Consider the following 20,361-nt stretch of genomic DNA (forward strand, 5'->3'; position numbering starts at 1 on the left):
AAGTCCCAGTCCCTGCCTCCCAACAGCTTAGTATAGTATTTAGTCTCTCTCAAGTGCAACTTTTACTGAAGCAATCCGAGTAAATGAACAAGATTTAAGCCATGTGTTTTCTCATCTTTTACACAGCAGTTCATTTAATATATCAATTTTTTGCCAAATAGCTTTTAGTCCTTACATATCTGCGCAGTGTATCTAGGATTTAGTTTATAGAAGATTTGCTTTATACTGCATGGACTGCAGTTTTTAATGTAAAATCCTTAAAGAAGATTTTTTGGAGGTGTTAATGAACAGAAAAATGCACTACATATGAGAGTACCTTCCCACCACAAATATGAGCCAATAGACCTGCAGGTTTTTCTAATGGTATAGCTTCTAATACCTTGATTTTGGGAGTGCTATCTCAATTTAAACATGTTCACAAACATGCTGTGCATTGTAGCTTTTGTTCTTTTGCACTCCCAGAAACACAGCATCAGTTATTTGATAAACAAATAAAAGGCTCTTCACAAGTGGAAAGCCTGGAGAAGACTGAAGTGTCAGACTGGTCGGGTACTTCAGCATGAACCCTGCAAATGGTGCCATTCAGTTTGGGTGGGCAGCACTATATTAATTAGCACACAGCAATGTCAGACCTTTAGATGTCACTTCTCACTTCATTCTGCTGGAAGGAGGGGAAAGGACTTGCTTGGCTGTGAGTCTCCTCCAGACTGTCCACTGGTGACTTCAGCAATATTTGCCTGCTTCACCTTTGTTATGCACTTTTAGCACATCTCATAGCTTAGCTACAATCTCCCTGGGTGATGCACTTCACAGCCCAATTCTTGCAAAAAGAAGGCTTTTCTGTGACTTTAGACTTCTCAAGGTCTTCTCAGTAAAGGGTCAGCAGTGAGGGCTTGGTGTGAAATAGAAGTGTTGTGGCCACAAGAAAACACATCCCTCCCAGTTGGGAGCATTTCCTGTCACAGTACTTGTTTAATAGGCTGATCCACTGTCTCCTGTTGAAATTGTGGCGAGTTCCAACTTCCACCAAAATTTTACCAGTATTTCAGTGTCAGGGGGTGACACAGAGATAGAGTGACACTCTATACTCAACTCACACAATTGTGAAACAAATAAAAAGGCACAGCAGCATGAGTTAAGGAAAAAGGATCAACTCTGCTTTTCATGAGATGTTGTTTGGGGTTAGGTTTGTTCCTTTTCATTCTGAAGAATTTTTTCCCCATAAGTTACCAAGGAAACTAAGTGTTGGATACTAAGAGTACTTGACCAAAACGAAGAGGTGGCCAAAGCTCAGAGGGGCAGATAAGGGGAGTTTGGGGCAGGAAAAGGACAGAGCTTGAGGCAGCTTCGCATTCTGTTTCCCGGTTCAGGGAGAGAGAGCAGCTGGGTTGCTGCTTGCTGCAGGAGGAGTTCACTGTGGTCAAAGGAGTCCAGTCCTAGGAAATCCGCCACCATCTGCTCTGTGCCCTGGAATTCTGAGCTCCTCCACTGGCCCTGCTGGAGCTGGGACAGCCTTGCCCGCCTTCATCTTCTTCAGCGCTGCCCCTCTTGCTACAGTGTGACCCTGTCCCCACCCCTGCCCTGCTGGGACATCCTGCCATCACAGCCACCAGCCCGGGATTTTCCTCTGTTCCAGCTTGGTGTTCCGAGAATTCCTGCAGGGGCACCGAGACCAAAACTGCCCTGGGTTTTTGTGGAGCAAAACCCTCAAGGTTCTTGGTATTGTTTTGTTATTAATGCTGTAGTTGTTTTTGTTTTGCTTTGTTTTACATACTAGTAAAGAACTGCTATTTCTATCCCCAAATCATTGCCTAAAAGCTTCTAATTGCAAAGGTATAATTGGAAAAAGGGGTGGGTGGTTTACATTCTCCATTCCAAGGGCAGCTCCAACTTTCCCTGGCAGATACCTGTCTTCCCAACACGGGACAGATGTGATTGCTTGCACTGCCACAAGCATCATGCCGACCAAGACACACAGTGTGCAGCAGCAGCCAGATGTCCTGACCATCACCTGCCTTCTTCACAGCTGTGTAAAAAACTCTTCCCTGAGCAAGGTGACAAGCAATCATACAAGGCAAGTGCAGAAATTGCAATAATTCTTCCCAGAATCATGCCTCTGAGGGGCTGTACTAACAGCACCACATTTGACTGAAAGAAGTAAAAATTCTAAACTGTACTGTTTAACCCAAGGTTCTCAAAGCATGTTTTAATACCTTAGTTTTCCTACTCAATTTTCTCAATAGCCATTGGAAAGAAAACTCCTGCGAGATGTACAAAGCAGCAGAATCTAAGGCAAGCAATGAATCTAAAACAGTGGCCCATACATTTAGAATACACAGAAAGTTGAATTTTCCACCTCTAACATTGAAAATTTTATCCTTACCTCTGAGTACTTGTTAATCCTAGCAAAGAGTGTAACAACCTTATTATAAAGCTTACAGGAAATTTTGTGTAGCCTTCTGCAAAACCCTCCAATCTCTTTTTAATCCATTTCTTTCCCATAAATCACTCTTAACATCCCTGCCCCAACCCCACAATGGAAAGAACTCACATAAAAATAACTCGCAGTATGAGAGTCATACATGAATCACAGACTCAGATTTTTTCACTGTATTTCTGCTCTACATTTGTTGCTTACCCAGTGCACTGTTAAGTGTGTGGTCTTTGGGCAGGATAGACTGAGAATTCCGAATGTTTCCTCCACCAACAAACCAGTTGACATTAGGATTCCACCGGTTCACATAGCCACAAAGATGATTTTCTTCAAAGTCACATTCTGCAATTGCAGGACCCACCAGCTGAGTGCACACATTTTCATTACAGGAATAGGAAGAGCAAATTTCTAAGCACTGCCTCACTTCACATATGGCAAAGCAGATGACACCTGTATCTATAAATCGGTCATAATAAGTAGAGGCAAACCTATCCAAATTTTTTGATAAATTTTGGACAAAACTTTCCTTTCCATCCTCTTTGGATAAATCTGTCTTTTCATCATTTCCCAGGATAGGACTGCTGTAATTTGGAACCAAATAAAGCAGATTTAAATATACCAATTCCTAGTAGTAAATAGTCAAAGAAGAACTTTCACTTGTAAATCAGAGATGGCCAAAAGCAAAGCAGGATAAGTATTTCGTAACAGTAAAGCAACTGCTTTGTCTCCTTCATAGAGCCAAAGAATTGTGACAGCTTGGTTGGACTCCACTAGAGCTCTCCAGAAATGTGAAGATCTCCCAGCCTCCTAGACACTGGAATTTTTGAACTTCATCAGCAGCTTTTAGCAAATGATGTGAGGAAATGGCACTAAGTGTAAATATATATATCAGCAGAGTTTTTAGTCTGCAGCCTCAAGATGACATTGTAAGGAAGCCACGAACATGCAGAGAACAGAAATAATCTTGCAGCTGTTATGTCTAGTATTTGAAGCAGTGCAAAGTTTTTTTTAAAATATAACAGTTGTTTCTGCTTGAATAGATTTGGAATTATATTGTTGTATTTAATATGTGTGTGTGCGTATATATATATATATATATATATCACAGAGACAGGTGAAAAAACCCACTTACTAATTTGTGCACACTTAGCTTAAAAATTATCTATTTTTAAGATATCTATTATCTATCTAATTATCTAATATCAATTAAGTATTGAATATGGCAGAGTACTTTTCAATTAAGAAAAAAAATTGTCTTTTTTTAAACCCAGACCTTCCATCCAGTCTCAAAATTGCCAACAAGGCATACTTTTCTATGCAGAGAATATGAGAGTTGAGCAGAGAGTACTTACCAATACAATATCCAGAAGTTATTTTGATTTCAAAAACTGCTATACTGGTGGATTTGTCTTGTCCCATTTCACCTTCCAGTACAAGCTGCACAATATAAACCAAACTGTCAATTTTAGAATTTCATTAGTATCTTGAATATTTAAACAGGGTAAACAGGAGAACAAATTAAATGGTTTTTTAGGGAGCCATCATCCTTACAGTCAGGTGTGCTTTGGCAGAATACATTAAAGAGCTTGGCAGAACACATTAAAGATGGAGCCAGTGCTCTTCTTCAGCCACAGAAGACATGATGAAGGGCAATGAGACAAGGCAAAAAAATTCCCACACTTCATTTAAGAGTATGGAATTCCATATTCCTCAGCTGTGGTTATGCAAGATGTTACTGTGAGTGATGCAACATGATGGTTTTCTGGGTAGAAATACTCTTCTGTCAGCATTTGACTCCTTCCAGAAAGGCACAGAGGGCAGGAATAAGCGTGTGCAGCTGCAGTCCCAGGACCTGGGAGTTCCCATATCTGCCACGTGGCACAAGCAGCTCCGCAGGGATACCAGGAGATGAAGCATCCTCCTGGCTCAACATATGCACCAGAAAGCTTGTGGCATCTTTTAAAACTGGGCTTACCTTATACTTCTTTGTGCTGTTTGTTAAATCTAAGCTAGCTATGAGCCAGCTGTCTGACGGCTCCTTGGCTGACCACAGCAAACGATCAAAACTTTCTCCTTCTTGCCTCAGGTACAGGTTGAGCCTGGCAGGATCAGGTGAGGTGTCTGAAGTTGCTATCTGATAGATCAGTCTGACACAGCTCCATTCCTCAGAGTACAGGTCAGGGCTGGACAGCACTGCTTTCTCACCCTCGTAAGACGTATCCACAGAAATGTAATGTCCTGGGAAAAGGCACACACCAGAATAATAAATGTCAGAGGCTCTGCTTTTACATCCCTGGAAAAAGTACTTATGTAGGAAGGAATGGTAGTTCTGGGACTAGGTCAGGAGGCTGAGACCACCACTCATCTGGTAAGTCACTTGACCTTTTGATATCCTACTGTACTCACACAAATATGACTTCATGTGTCTCCCACCATTTTCAAACACAATTTTAAATTATTGGAAACTTTGAGATGAGATATTTTAATCAGCGTAAAGCAGATTACTAGGTAGTACTCTTTGGAACTGGTAACTGTAGATAGACAATTTGATTGACAAGACAATTTGTGCACACAGAAATTATTTTGCAGGAACATTTAGTTGTTTTATAGATCAAAAGTTTTTATTTTCATATAGGTTAAAAAAATACATAAAATGAGACATTGCAGCTAAACACTCCCAAGGCACTTCTGGTTTCAAAGAATAAAACTAGAAAGACACTTCTAAGTAGTAAAATTAATAAGTTCAAGTCTGCTGATTCAAAAAATTGCAAAATGTAAAGCAACATCTAAACATACCAGCAGTCCCAGAATATTTTAAAATTATTCTTTCGGGCAAGGTCTAAAACAGCCTTCCATATAAAAATGAAAGGGTGCAATGATAAGCTGAAAGTGCATGAGGAGGCAAAAAAGTGCAAACAATGTGTAGAAAAATGAGGCAACAGTAAATAAATTACAGTGAAGCATAAGGATGGTCCTAGAGGCTCTACTAAGACATCAAAATCAAGATCAGAAGAGTAAAATGGACTACAGGGGTCACAGAAACCTGAAACGCAATGCCAGAAACAAGTGATACAAAAAACAAACTTAAAGATAAATTTTAAAAACCCAAAATACCACAAAACAAAACAGTAAGACAAACTAGGATACCCATGACTGAAATGCTATCCCACAGCCTATCAGGAAAACAATCTTTCTAACTTAGTGTCAATGTATATTAGACAAATCCAATTTCTGATACTAATTCTCATCACCCGAGCTGCAAGTATGAGTTAAAAATTCTGCCAGGGCCTGTGTCAAATTTCCCCTTTAACCCCGCAGCACATCACACTTTCCAGAGCACATACTTCTTTGATCTCATCTCACTTGACCACAGAGCTTGTCAGTTTCCATGCATTTGTAAATACTTGGATAACTCAGAAATGTCAGCAGTCACACGGATGTTAAATATCTTGCTTGCCTTTGAGGCACAAAAATCTCCTCCCAAATCCTGCCTGAACCCTCTCACTCTACCAAGACACCCTGGGGCTGCCTCCCAGAAGCTCTCTTGTTGTCTTTTCAAAAGCATTCTCTCCAATGGAAAAAAATCATCTGCATGGAGGGTCACTAACCCCTCAAGGCAAAGTGCAGCTACAGATCTGCTTTATGAGGGTCCCAAAATCCTTTCCCATAGACCCCCAGGTAAATGCCAGACAGCCACTCTGACAACACCTGACTTTTTGGGAACAGATGTTACAGCATCCCTCTGCATCTGCTCCCTTTATCACCTGCAGACACAGTGCCCAGCAACCCATTTGTACTGCACATTTTGTTTAACTGGTGTAAGATAAATGATTGCTAAGAGATAGCTGCAGTCCTAAGAAGTGTAAGAGGCTGTGCAAATACAGAAAAGCTGCATTCTCTTTCCCTTTTTAGGGAATGGAATTTTTTTGCCTCTTATCATAATTTCTCTTTATATCTACTGTCTGGTTTTAGTCTATTGGGGAAAGTGATTACAAAATCAATGGTTAAGTACAAGTAACTTGTTACTGCAGCAGTATTTGAAAGAAAAATAAACACAGGACCAAATATTTAAAAATAGGCACCTAATGTGCATGCCAAATACTTAATCTGCCACTACATAACATGGGAGTCCATAGCATCCACTTTCATTTATCCAGTTAGTTCACACAAGTTAGCACAGACAGCATTTATTTGCTGGCACATGCCTGCCCAAGGTACGCATGTTTTTTTCACAGGAAGATAGAGGGAAATCACCAAGACTCCATCAGAAGTCAAATGCTTCTTGCACATTTGGTTTTAATTGATGTAATTGATAATATCCTATTCAGATGAAGAATTTATGCTTTTAGGCTAGCCTGAATTTGGATCATTTTACTTAAAAAGAAACCTACAATTCAGAATCCATGCCTGGCAATTTCAGTTTAGATTTCAGCCCTGTTTTTGTCTGTACTTCAAGAGAAATCCCACAGAAAACAGATCCTTCTTATAATAGTAATCGTCTTTCTTTTTTCTTTCTTTTTTTCAGGAATAAATTAGCATTGACATAGGAAAATACATTCACATGAAGACCTCAAATTACCAGCTATGAGCTGGTAATAGCTGCTAGGTTTTAAAACTTAATTATATGTAGGCTAAGATTTCTTTTACAAAAATAGTGGTTTAAAAGAAAACCTCTTATAATTTCCAATTGGGATGATTATGTCACTGTAAATTCGACTCTGCTGTCTGTGTGTTGTGCACTTGCTCCCACTTTGTCTGATTCACCACAGGTATGAAAGCAAAGATCATTAACTCCTTTTTAACTGGGGATGGGGGTTGGTTGCTTTTTCTAAAAAGATTAATTTTACATATTCATTAACTCTCCAGAAACAGATTGCTCTCACTCCAAACCTAATAATTTTAGCTTCTTTTGAAAATTTAAATGTGTAGTTGGCTCCACTGAAATCAGTGTGAGCACTGATAGAGAGCTTCATGTGTAAGTTTAAATGCTTTGCTAATCAGGATCAGGGAGTGTGGCACTTGGCAGTACCAAGCACAGAAAACACCAATGTTAAATTTCTTCCAAATGAATGGTGGCATTGACTAAATGGCCTTTACCCTAAACTGTATTTCAGTAACAGCAGTGGCGTGCCATTGATGCACAAAGGAAGGTCTCACAATGCAGACCTCGAGGACTGACAGAGAGCAATTGTGAGAGCAAAGCAAGGCAAAGGGGGGGTTCATTGGAGTAAAAAAGCAGACAACTTTCCACACTTGTTTGTGGGAGTAACAGAAGGTTATTTTCCAGTCTGTGGAGGATTTAATGAATGCATAGTGGTGTAGCCTTTCAAAAATGTTACATGCAGCTTCATTTTGCAGCATGCCACAATCCTCCTGCAAATGCCCAAGACAGTTAATTTGCAGCAGTCATCCAGGAGTTATCAAGAGAGGGCTACTCTTCAAAATCACAGGAATGCAGATGAGAGTAGTCACAAAACTGTAGGAAAAGCCTGATGACACAGAAACACAAGCAAGCAATTTCTAGCAATTACTTGCTCAGGTGGTAGATGCAGCCCTAAGTAGTGTAAGAGGCTGTGCAAATACAGGAAAGCTGAACTTTTTGATTTTCTGACTGACGTGACTTCTTGAGTATCATGGAGAGCGGCCTGGCAACTATACAGTCAATTCCCTCAGGACTCTGGGATGCATCTCATCAGGTCCCATAGACTTATGTACGCTCAGATTCGTCAGGTGGCCACAAACCTGATTCTGTCTGAGGGACTTGGCACCCTCAGCCACATTTTACAGCCCATTCACTCAAGAGGTGTGGGGAAGAGAACCTGCCATTTTTGAGGCAAAAGATTTTTGGGCACCTCAGCCTTCTCCTCACCCTAGTTACCATTTTGCCAGCCTTGCTTATCAAGGGGGTAAATGCTTTCTTTGACCTTTCTTTTCTGGCTGATACACCTGTAGAAGCTCTTCGTTTTGCTCTCGTGACCTTTGTGAAGTTCAGCTCCAGCTCTGGCTTTGCCTTCTTCCTACACAACTGGGGTGTGACCCTATAATCTTCCCTGGATACCAGTCCTTGCTTTCACTGACTGTGGATTTCTTTCTTGACCTTTAGTTTGACTAGCAGGTCCTGACTAACCCATGCCAGTCTTTTGCCTTCCTTGCCTGAACTTTTCCTCCTTTTGCTAGTTCTTGTGCTCTACAGACAGCATCCTTAAAGATCTGCCAGACTTCTTTTGCTCCCTTGTCTCTCAGAGCAGTTTCCCAGAAGGTCCTATTGACTACATCTTTGATGACCTGGAATTTTGCTTTTCTAAAATTCATGATTCTGACTTTACTCTTTGCCTGACCTCAGGACCGCAAACTCCACCAATGCATGATCATTGCAGCCCAAGCTGCCTTCAATCTTGACAGCCCAAATTAACTTGTGTTGGCAACCCATGGGTCCAGTATCACATGCCCTCTGGTGAGGCTGTCTGTAACAGGCCAGGCAAGAGCCTGCAAGCACAATGCCTCCTGCAGCTGGAGCAAGAAGGCTTTGTCAGCATGCTCCCCTTGGTTGGGCAGCCATGAAGTTCTCTTTGTTGTCTCTTTGTTGTCTGATTCTTACCCACAGGCTTTCAACCTGCTCATGCCTATTCTTCAGAGACAGAACCTGAAGGTGAATCCTTCAATCCTCCTGATAAAGAGGGCAACCCCTCCACACTTACTTTTCTTGAACAGCCTGTAGCCATCCATAGGTGCAATCCAGTCATGGGATTTGTCCCACCAAGTTTCAGTAATGGCAATAATCTTATAACTTCACAGCAGCACAGTGCCTTCCTTTTTGTCCCGTTTGCTGCCCACACAGTGTGTACTGGTAAAAAGGCACTTCAGCTGAGCTGTCAGCTCATGCTGACTTCTTGGAAGAATACCCTCTAATTTCACTGAGATATTTTACTGGTGTTTCTTGGCTTCTGTTACCTCAGGAGCCCCTAGCTTGTCTCTGTAAGACATCAAATGTGCTCCATTGTGGCTATCACATCTCAGGTCCACTGGCTGAGGGCCCTCACCTGCACCCCATCCCTTTAACCTTGGTATGTCACCCCACAGCTTGTCAAGGGCAAGCCTGACATTGTCCTCTTCCCTGACACATCTAGTTTAAAGCTCTATTAATGAGCCCTGCTAGTTCCTTGCCAAGCTTCTGCAGACATGACAAAAGCCAGGGATTGCTAACTACCTTTGACCCCTAACAGTCAGCAGATGCCTGGTGAAGACAAATACCTATAGCCAGGACCAGAGATGGGAGAAAGGAAACACAGATACATTTTCCTCACCACTCTCCTGCTATTCAGGTTAGTGCATAATGAACATTTTACTCACATTTCGATGATGATGCTTTACCTACCATGTAATTGACTGTCTTCTGCTTGACAGCTGAATCAAACTTCACAGGACCAAGCATGCGTTCATTTCACATTCCTCCATGCCCAAGCAAAACATTGAGCCCAGGGGGAATTAGGACACTGTGTTTCAAGCCAATCCCTCCTCAATGTGCTGCAGCAGCAAGACTGTCAAAACGAGATCTTTAAAATCCTCTGGTATCAATGTCTGTCATCTTGCTGCTCTAATAAGCAGTTCTCTACAGAGCTTCTCTCAATCACAGTTGGTGATGCTTTAACTCCATGAGTCACTCACCCTAGTTTTCCAAATATATATATATATATATATATATAAAGGTGGGCATCAGTAGATCAGTCAGCAGTGGTTATATCAATGGCTAAGGAATAAGGGCTGCTGAGACCAGAAAAAGTGCTTTTTCTAAAAAAGATCACAGAAACTACACTGATTGCTTTCTCTGTAAATAGCACAAACAAGACAAAAAGCCAGATGCTGGCTAATAGACTAAAACAAACTGTGTTGAGAAAAAATGGAAAAAAAAAACCCAACCAACCACTGAGACAAATAAAATTACCGGTTAGCTTTTCAATTATATATTTCCTCTGTAAAAATTTGGAAGGGTAACCACAGACTTGTTCTGTCTCTTTGTGGAGTTTATGTCTGACACAGCTGTTCACTTAGTTCAGCCACAGTACAGCTTTGCAAGAAAAACTGAATATAAGCAGCAAGTTCCAAGAGAAACAATAATAAGGAAATATGAAGCAGGAAAATTTTGAGAATCTACATTTGATTAGGTACTCAATTATACAGTAACATGGCAAGAATTGTGTAACGCTTGAGAGTCCTGTTTTGATTTTCTCTGTATTTCCCATACAGAAACAGGAAAGAATGTTGCCAGGGTTTCTTAGGACAAAAGTTGATCTATTGATGTCTTCTATGGATTCTCAAAATCTCAATTTTAGGTCTTGGCTTTAGTTTTGGGATTTCTTTTATATTTTATTTAAGGAAAAAAAAAAGGAAGGTAGAAAAGCAGTATGTTTTTGAGACGTAGGAAGTCTTCTTACATCTCCAGAAAAAGTTGGAAATATTAACAATAGAGCCGGAGTAAGTAACAAAATTTTGCAAATTATGTTTGCACATGGAGGCCCCATGCCCTCTTCCCCAGCTAGATCCTTCAGGTAAGAAAATGCAGCAAATAATGTGGTGGATAACCCAAAATGTTATTTTATTCCACATTTGTGCCCAAATTTGTTACTGTCTAAGACCCAGCAGCGCAGTGGGAAACATGAGACCAGCAGGTGCTGGGTCTTTTTAAAGCCAGGGTCACACAGGCAGAGCCCTCTTGCTTGGGGGGAGGGAGGGTCACTCCCCCATTTTGAGTTTCCCCTTGCTCCCAGGAGTCAGTGAGATTCCAGCACCTTTATACCTAGTGACTATTAGTGCTATTTTTTGCCTGTTGCTATCTCATTTTGTTAGTAATCTGTTATTTTCTTCATGTAGATCTACTCGTGTTTCTCTTCATTGGTGGAAAGAGATTGACTGAAACTATATGGATAGGTTACTCATTTCGGAGTGTCCGCTTATTAAATTGTCTTAAAAGAAGACAAACAGTAATCCACTTTGTCAGAGCTGGTGTTTAATCCCTGGCCCTTGGGAGACTTGCAGCAGCAGTTTCTCCCCTGGACAGACGGATGCCCTCACAACACACAGAGGGCTGAGTGGAAAAGCCTGGCCCACATTAATGAACATAGAGACTCACTCCCAAAGCATTCAGGGTGGTGACATGATTAAAGCTACTTCATGCTGCAGGGTATAACTGGTGTTTTCATTCCCATCAAGCCACTGATTATTTTATTTCTGGCAAGCTGTTAGATTCACACCAGATGACCTATATGGTATACCCTGGGACTAATCAGTGTTGTCAACACTGAAAAAATATTCTGTCCTTTAAGCGTCCTTGTCTCCTCCATGGTTTCTTAAAAGTAGCTCTGTGAAAATAGCTGAGGGATAGAGAAGCAGGAGGTGGGTCTTTGTTTTTGGTGTCTGCAGTGACTGACATGCATTGCTATTGTCAAGGTTTTTCGTCTTCTTCTGTATCTACAGGGGTAGCAGCAGTTTCAAGCCTAAAGCTGCCACTTTTTGCAGAAAAAGACTGTATCACCACCTGGCCACTGCTGGCTGCCCTTCCAGGCAGGGAGGAAACCTGAATACCCCACCAGACCTGCCCCTGTCCTAGTCATTTTCTCAAGGGAGTCAACAGGGTTTCCAGGTAACTCTCACAAAGCTGAGTAGTATTTATTAAAAACAAAATAATTTTTTAGAAAAGCACAGCCTGGTGCGATGAAAACGCAGGCAGTTCACCCAGGTAGTTACCCACCTTCCTCTGGACAAATGGACAAACCTGACAACAGGAGTTCCTCCAGCAGCTTTCTCTCCAACTCAACTTACTTTACAAACTGAGTCTCCCTACAGGGACTGAGATTAATGATTTGATCTTTTTCTTGCCACATTTACCAGACCAGGCCAGAAAACCCCTGTTTGCCACTCCTGGGGCATAAATCTTCCAAAGCTCCTTTCCCAAAGGATAGCTTTATGAATTAACTACCAGCTCCACCTTCTGCCCTGGCCTTTGCTCCCCCAGGAAGTTCAGAAATACAGCTGTTGGCAAGCCTGTCAAAACTAATACGATTAGCCCTGAAACACTCTGCAACTTCTTGCAGCTACTACCATCCTGGAAATGTCTTCCAGGCTCCATCCATCAGCTTGCCTGTGAAGGTCTGGCAAGGGTCCAGCCTGAGCTGCTGTTTTCTGCTTCTGATTTAAAAGAGTTGCTCCATTGCACTGGGGATGCTTCCTCTCCTTGTTCTCCTTCAAGTCCCAAGGTCCTTACATCATGCACCAGATCTCCTGTTTATTCTGAGCCACAAGCATGTGGGTTTTTTCCTTTTGCAATGACCTCAACAATTTTTATACACTTTCAAATTTTGTTTCTGTTGTTCCAACCAACCCATCAGTCTCAGTAATCTGCTGTTCACACCACTCAGTTCTCATTTTCGTGCTACTCATTACATAATTTCGACAACTTTGCATCTGCTGACACAAAGGCTGCCAAGTTTTTGTTGGGTATCTCTGATTTTCCTTGAAACAGCTCTTTCCAAAAGACATCCGCATGACTTCTGTTAGCTGGTATATGTCAACAGGAGGTAGGTAATATTTGGAGACAGAAGATTCTCTGCTGTGAATTTCTGGGAAATAACTGAAAAAAGCATTTTCTTTATTCTTTGGCATTCTATATGAGTTTCCATTGCCCCCAGTGCACAGGGAATATTAAAGATTAAAAGCAGATACAGTAGAAATCACCAGGCATTTATTTGTTCACATTTCTCATCTCTTTCATTACTAGCTCTATTTCTTTGCTAAATCATGTTTCCACCAGGATCAAGCACACAGGGGAATACACTGTGATGTCTCTTCCAGCACAGCTGCTTGCATCCCTCCTTCAGCAGAAAAATATAAATTTTCACTCCAATATAATAATACTGTCTATTTGCTCATCACTCCTTTTATTTGCTTACACAGGTGCACATGGTGTGATGTGGTGGAGTATGAGGGTAACATATTATGAGCTCTGCTCTGTATTATGTGCACATTATGTGCTTTGTGATATGAGCACATCTCAGCCTGGCCAAGGCAAACCTTGGCACTGTAGTCCATACAGTTTTGGTAGCACATCTCTGAAAAAAAACCTATCAAACTTGCAATCCACATCAAATTGTAGCCCAGCACCCCACAGGGAGCCAGCATTAGGGATTTAGTGAGCCAGACCATGAAACAAGGGACTTCTTGCTGTGTTTTAGAAGACGGCATTTATGGGGCCTCACTTCTCCTTAGATCAGAGTGACAAGAACAGCCATGGGGAGTAAGAGTTTAAGAGAGAGGAGAAAAAGATACTCCAACCCAATCAACCCTGCTTTGGTTTCTGCATCTCTGGATTTCTATCATCTGGAAGATCAGATGTACATCATAAGTAAAGATTTCTTGGTTGAGTCATGTCCTTGGTGTACTCCAAAGGGGTTAAACTAAAAGCCCGTAGTGCTCACCATCTAAGCCAAGCTCTGAAACAATCTGGACTCAGTCAGGGAAGCAGGAAGACTCTGGTCACAGGAAGCAGTGGCCCAGGGAGGGAGAGTGCAAGTAAGCTTTGGAGTTGACATGAGCAGGGAACAGAAATCTGCCCATCATGACTTGGCTTTGGTGCCTGACAGAGAAGGATCACAGCATGCATGGGAGGTCCTGGACCAGGTTTTCCCTCGGGAAAATAAAAAACCCCTTAACTGGTGGCCTTCTGGAGTGCATCTGCAAACCATGTGGATGCACTAAATGCAAGATTATAAAAGCTAAACTTTCCTAGTGCCTGGATCTGCTCTCTAGACATCTGCCAAATCACTTGGCCTACTGCATTACCCTGGAAAACAGCTCATCTGCCTGAACATTTGTCTGTCTCCCTCAGCTACATCAGATCAACTAAAATGTAACCTTTCTCCACAAGCCTTATCTCTCCAAGGGAAACTACAGATCTGCTTGGGTTATAGAAATTACATTTATTCTGATATTTGGCTGGGCCCCAGGTCCTACACATATGGAAAAGAAACAAAACTTGAAATATCTATTTGGTTTCACTGGCACCAGAAGTTGAACTCCCATGAGTTCACTTTCCTGCTTTACATAAGCTTAGTGGTTTCACATTCTTTTTTATACCAGAACCATTGGGATAACTGGCAGACTTATGGTGGGCTGATTGATGATCTCACATCATAAAATGCAAACAGAACTGCAGACACGTGAGGCACATATTTATATACATGAGCTGAAACAGCTGGCTATAGGAAGAACTTACAGGTGAGCTAATCAAATCCTGATGAGTGCTGGCAGTAACCTGGTCACAGGTCACCTGAGGGAACTGGCCTAGCCACACTATCAGTTTCCAAAAACCACTGGAGATCACCGTCTTGTATTGAGTTTATCACTGGCTGCTGTTGAGCAGCCCCTTAGCTCCTGCTCTACTCACCTCATGGCGACTCTTCAGTAACTGACCCTAAGCAAAAAAGCAGCAGCAGTGACTCATCGTCTGCCCCAGCAAGCTTCATCCTGAGCCAGGCGTATGCAGTGGTGGAGATTCAACACGCACAATCCCAAAACCTTCAGTCAAGGAGCACATCTATCGATGTTGAACATCACAACAACCAGGCCCATGGCTAACACTTCCTGGAGTTCTGCACAATTATATCCATCAATTAACCATTTCAAAGATTGGCTTCAGTTTGTTAGGGATGCTTCTAGGCTTGCAGTCCTGTACATCATTCCTGCTTGGCAGGAGCTGGTAGGAACTAAGGGTGTGTATGAGGTGTACAGACAGACTGAGTCAAAATCCACAGAACTGGAGCAGGGTTTATCAAAACAGTGCCAATATATATAATTGAAATCTCACATATACAGTGGTGAATTTTTTACTAATGGTCTCAATATCCATAAAATTCACAAAGTATTTTAGAGGACGCTCTTGGCCTCTGTGGGGAGGGGCTGATGCCCTAGGATTCTCTCTCCTGTCCCTGAGTAGTTGCAGTTCCTAGAACCCCTGGAAGGAGATTCAGTCGGGGAGCTTCTGCAGAAGCTTAGATAATTGAACTATCAAAATTAGTGAGGATCACTTAGTATCAAAAGCAAAAGACAACTCCTTGTGCATACTCCGATATGAGGAAGAGAAAGACATAGAAGCCAGTCAATAGTAAGAATGTTTAGTCATTTAGGAGATTTTGGAAACAGTATTTGGCTTTTTATGGCATATCTAACTGATGATTGCAAGCAACTGAGTTATGATATATTTTAACTTTCCTAGGTTTTATTTTAATTAAAATAGCTAGTCAAATCCTTCTTTGTCCAACTCAGTGAACCACCTGACATATCTGAATTCACTTCAGGCCATAGGATGTCACCAGGCACAGGGCTCTGCCATCTGTCTGTCCCAGTCCAGTCTTCACACGTTGGTCACATTGGTCTCTCTGTTTCTTCCCCTTGCTAGGCAACAGTCAACAAATTAATTCCTTCAGGCATCCCCTTCAACTGCTCTCCAGCTGCCCTGGGACACTTGTCATCACAGATACTAAGACTTTATTTGTAACAAAAGCCTCAAATATATATATATTTTTTTTTTTTTTTTCTAGATTACTTTTGAAGTGAAAAGCTCACAAGATTGTTGGTGAATTTTAGTGCTTTCTGCAATGTCATTCCAGTGAATATCCTGTATTATCCTTGGGCAATTGCTCACAAAGGAACTCAGCATACCCCACTTGATCTGTAAGACACATTTATCAAGACTGAAGTAAAACCTGAGATATAAATGAGTCATTGAAAAAAATCTATCAATCTGGCCCTGCCAGTTCATGACACTGTTTTCTTCAAAATGTCTTCACTGACTCCTGTTTCACAGTCAAAGTAAAAGCTTGTCAAAACTTTCCAAAGTAATTGAGTTGATACCCTCTCATTAGATATTTTTTATTATTATATTATTATTATTCCCCCTAAGGGATCACTATGGCTATTAGGCCCTATTGTACTTATTTTATATCCCAAATAGTCTAGAGACAACAAGACTGAGGGGAGGCCTTATTGTGCTCTTCAACATCCTCATGAGAGGAAGAAGAAGGGCAGACACTGATCTCTGCACTCTTGAGACCAGTGAGAGGACTCAAGAAAACAGCACAAAGCTGAGTCAAGGGAGGTTTAGGTTGGATATCAGCAAAAGACTCTTCACTCTAAGGGTGGTTGGGCATTGGAACAGTCTCCGCAGGGAAGTGGTCACAGCACCAAGGCTGACAGAGTTCCAGAAGAGTCTGGACAATCTCAGGCACATGGTGTGACTTGGGGTGTCCTGAGCAGGGCCACAAGTTGGACTCGATGGAACTCCTCCAACTCAGCATATTCTGTGATTCTGTGATCCTAGGGTGATCGAGCAGACATCAGTGATGTTTACATAAATCCATAAAACACTATTTAAATAGACTTACACTTGGTGTGCTAAATCTCACTGGGCACTTAACACTACCCTAAAGGAGTGGTTCCCTTGCAAATGTGCAACCTGCATTTGAGTATTGCTCACAATGCAATTAAAGAACCCCAAAATGTGCCAGCAGATCTGACCTTACCTCCTCCCAGCTGGCTGTTAGTACCCAAGAGTGGCCTCAGATGGATGCTCAGGTATGAATAAAGTGTAGAATAAGCACACTGCGACATTACTCTCCTGTTTCCTCCCAGTTCCTGTGGCCATTTTTCAGTGTGGAGGGCTGCATGTGCTGGTTATGGTATCAACTGTATGAACACACAAGCCTAACTAAGCAGCATGTGCCTCACATTTATTCTGAATAAAAACAAACTATGCAGAACATAAACCCTGAAGAAATAACTTTGCTCTATCTGCCAAGCTTTGTGTGGTCTTTCCAAAAACATTCCTTAGTCCATGTTTTCTGAGACTGTCTTTTAGTGTCTTATTTGCTCTGAAGTATAATCCAGAAGTTGAGACAAGACAAATGCTGGAATGCTTGAAGGCATTACCGAAGTTCATACAGCATCAACAAACAGTGCCGATCCCAACACATTTCCTCTGTGTTTGCAGCTTCCCCAGGAAGAGTGAATTCTCTGCTACAAAAGTTATTTTCTGCAAACTCACATCCCTTGAGGGGAAATGAGAGCCAGGAGCTCGTGCTGGGCACATGTGAGCGCTCCCACACGCTGCTCACAGCACTGACAGCAGTGCTGGCCTGTCTGGCTGGTCACTGGCAGTGACTAGCTGCTTTGTTTCTACTGAAACAATTCGAGAAACAGATTTTCAAGCCTGTCCCTGCAGCTGATCCCACCAGTTTTGCCTGTCACACTGAGGAGTCAGAAACTTCTGCCGCTTGCAGAGAAAGCTCATTGTTTACTGAAGAAATCTTCAGTTGTGCTCATCCAAGAAGTATCAATGGACATCTCTGGGAATACGGAGACAATTAATTCCTTATTAAATGTTATTGAATGATTAGATGAGCTGGTTATTTTAGGTTCAGATTTTGTACACAGGCTGCTTGACTCTTAGGAGTAAAAAGGTGTGGGAATGTCTTTCCCAGCCTCTGCTCCAAGCTACAGACTCAAATAGCATCAACAGCTGCTTCAGAATACACAAGAGACATTTGTCACAAAACATGGTATCAGTGCAACCTTCTGACATGGTCCCCAGACTCTCAGTCTACTGTGAAGCAGGAGAAAGACCCACTTCCAGAGCACTTAAAGGGGGAAACTTCCAGAGCTGTTGCTCCTCCACACCTCACAAGCTGAGAGTAAACTAGGTCACAAGAGTAGATGCTTGCCAAGTTTCATCTTGGAAAACAAGAATAATAATTATAATCATTGGGAACTTTGAAAAAACAAAAAAACAACTTTTTGATGCATGATACTGAAATAACCTGAAGTACTGAGTCAGTATTCCTATAGCTGCAGTGCTCTGAGGAAGGAAAGAAAGCACAAGAGCCCACATACCAGTCTTCAAAAGCCTGGTCTCCACCAGGCCAAGCTACCAAGAAGCTGATACAAGCTGACCTTATAAAACAATCATCCAAGGCAAAAGATCTTCACATTCTGAATTCAGGAAAATGTAATGACACAAGAATGCTGCAAAGAACTTTGCTTTATATATTTTACTTCATAATATGCTTTATTGTTATTTTTCCATTTATATATATATAAAATTGGGCGGGGGGGTGTCAATAAAATACATTATGCAAATAGGTAACTAAACTTTATGAAAAATTCTGTAAGATTCATAGAGGCTTCTGGTCAAAAGGAATGACAAAAGTCAAAGGGTCTGCAAAAGCTTACCAAATTTTGTTAGTAAATTACATCATTGGCAAAGAAATCAGTGTGTTTGTTCCTGACCTCTTACGTAAACACAGAGCAGTGGGTTTTGGATTAAGGGGTAGGGTAAAAGAGAAGAGGGAGAGAGATTTTAATTAAAGAGGGAGAGAGAGAGAGAAAGGGAGAAAGAAAAAGATGTCACCAGTCCTGGCTCTAGTATTGAACCAGCTGGGGTGTCCAGGGTCCCGGAAGTGGGCTGGTCCTAAGCACCTGGGCTCTGTGGAGCTACCTTTCTACAGGTAAGTTATCCGTGCCCTGGAGATAGGTTTCTTGCCTTCTATGCAAATAATCTCTCCCAAAAGACCTTACAGGCTTTTGGGAGAGGCTTAGCCCTCTTCCACCAGGCTAGAGCAAAATGTCCCTGTGAGGCCCCTTCCATCTGCCACCCTTCCCTGCTGGGGGTACACTGCAGTACAAAACAGCTCACACACACACTGCACAAAATCAGATGGTACAACCACTGAATTAGAAAAGATCTTAGGAGGATGATTCAGCTAGTGCAGATGTCCAGCAGGCAACAACTCCACTTTTCAGCAAGTTTCAAAGATAAAGTAGGGGTTTTTTTATTTTCACAGAATTGTTTCAATACTTTTCACGCTATGGACTTCTGTTGAGACTTCTTACTGCTCTGGGCGTCAACTTTCTCTCTCTCATGGTGGACTAACCTGCAGATCAACTGTAGGCATAACAATGAAACTCCCTTCTGGATGCATAACTAACAGAAAACACAAAATCTAAGCAACCACGAAAAGAGAACTTTTTAACTAGCAAAAAAATATCTAGTTGACCCAGCACAGGAAAAGATTCTCATCCCTATGTTAGCAAGGGATGATTGATCATGCTGAAGCCTATTTTTGGCTTCAACACCCATTGGCTGTGAATTTATATTCACTTTATATTTGCTCCAAATTTATATAAAAACAAACACTGACTACAGCTCTCTGGTTTTTACCTACATGTGGTAATCCAAACTACACATACCACTCATCTTATTTCCATATAAGACAACTTCACTGTGCAACATTCTCTCTTCTTTTTCAAACAAACTACAGTTACTGCCCTAATAATTCTCCAGTTTGACACTCAGTTTAAAATAACCACTAGAAGTGGCTATATTTAGAGAACAATCTGGTGTTAGTATAAAGCCTCTCATGTTTCCACTCAAGCACAGAAGAATATCCTTGGCCAAGAAAGAAATCCCTCTGCGAAAGGTCTTGTAAGAATTCGAATGCAAAACAATGACTATATAGAAACTAGAAAAGATTCATTCATTTTAATTCCTCCTGTTTGTTAGTAAGCTTCTAAGCTTCTATAAAGCACAAGTTAGATTAGTACTGCCTAGCTATACGGACACATATTTAAAATGTTAAAGGTCACCTGACTTGAAATGCTATAAATGACATTTTAAAATGAAGCATGCTATAGCTACATGCAAATTTTGAAGGCAGTCTGCGAAGATATTAATACCTGACAGTAGGCACTGTGAAGCTCAATATTAAGCTGCAGATGCAAACATTAAGCAAACCTGTATATTGACACAGACTAGAAAACATAATTTATTCTGTATAGTGTCAGATTTTATTATTGCTTGTGCATGATATTATCATGTCTGTAAG

General features: G+C 41.5%; 1 protein-coding gene across 1 annotated transcript in view; it reads right to left on the bottom strand.

Moving 5' to 3' along the window:
* The window catches only part of MAMDC2 (MAM domain containing 2), a gene marked incomplete at its 5' end in the record, with an annotated part of 53,317 nt that overhangs the window by 22,922 nt on the left and 10,034 nt on the right, over positions 1–20,361 (bottom strand). Inside the window, 4 exons of the mRNA XM_083883187.1 lie at positions 1,908–2,026; positions 2,639–2,776; positions 3,787–3,871; positions 4,410–4,672. Of these exons, the coding sequence (XP_083739313.1) occupies positions 1,908–2,026; positions 2,639–2,776; positions 3,787–3,871; positions 4,410–4,672 (605 nt within the window). The remainder of the gene's footprint in view (positions 1–1,907; positions 2,027–2,638; positions 2,777–3,786; positions 3,872–4,409; positions 4,673–20,361) is intronic.

Source organism: Zosterops lateralis (assembly GCF_965231275.1).
Source record: "Zosterops lateralis genome assembly, chromosome: Z".
In the NCBI taxonomy this organism is placed as follows: Eukaryota; Metazoa; Chordata; class Aves; order Passeriformes; family Zosteropidae; genus Zosterops; species Zosterops lateralis.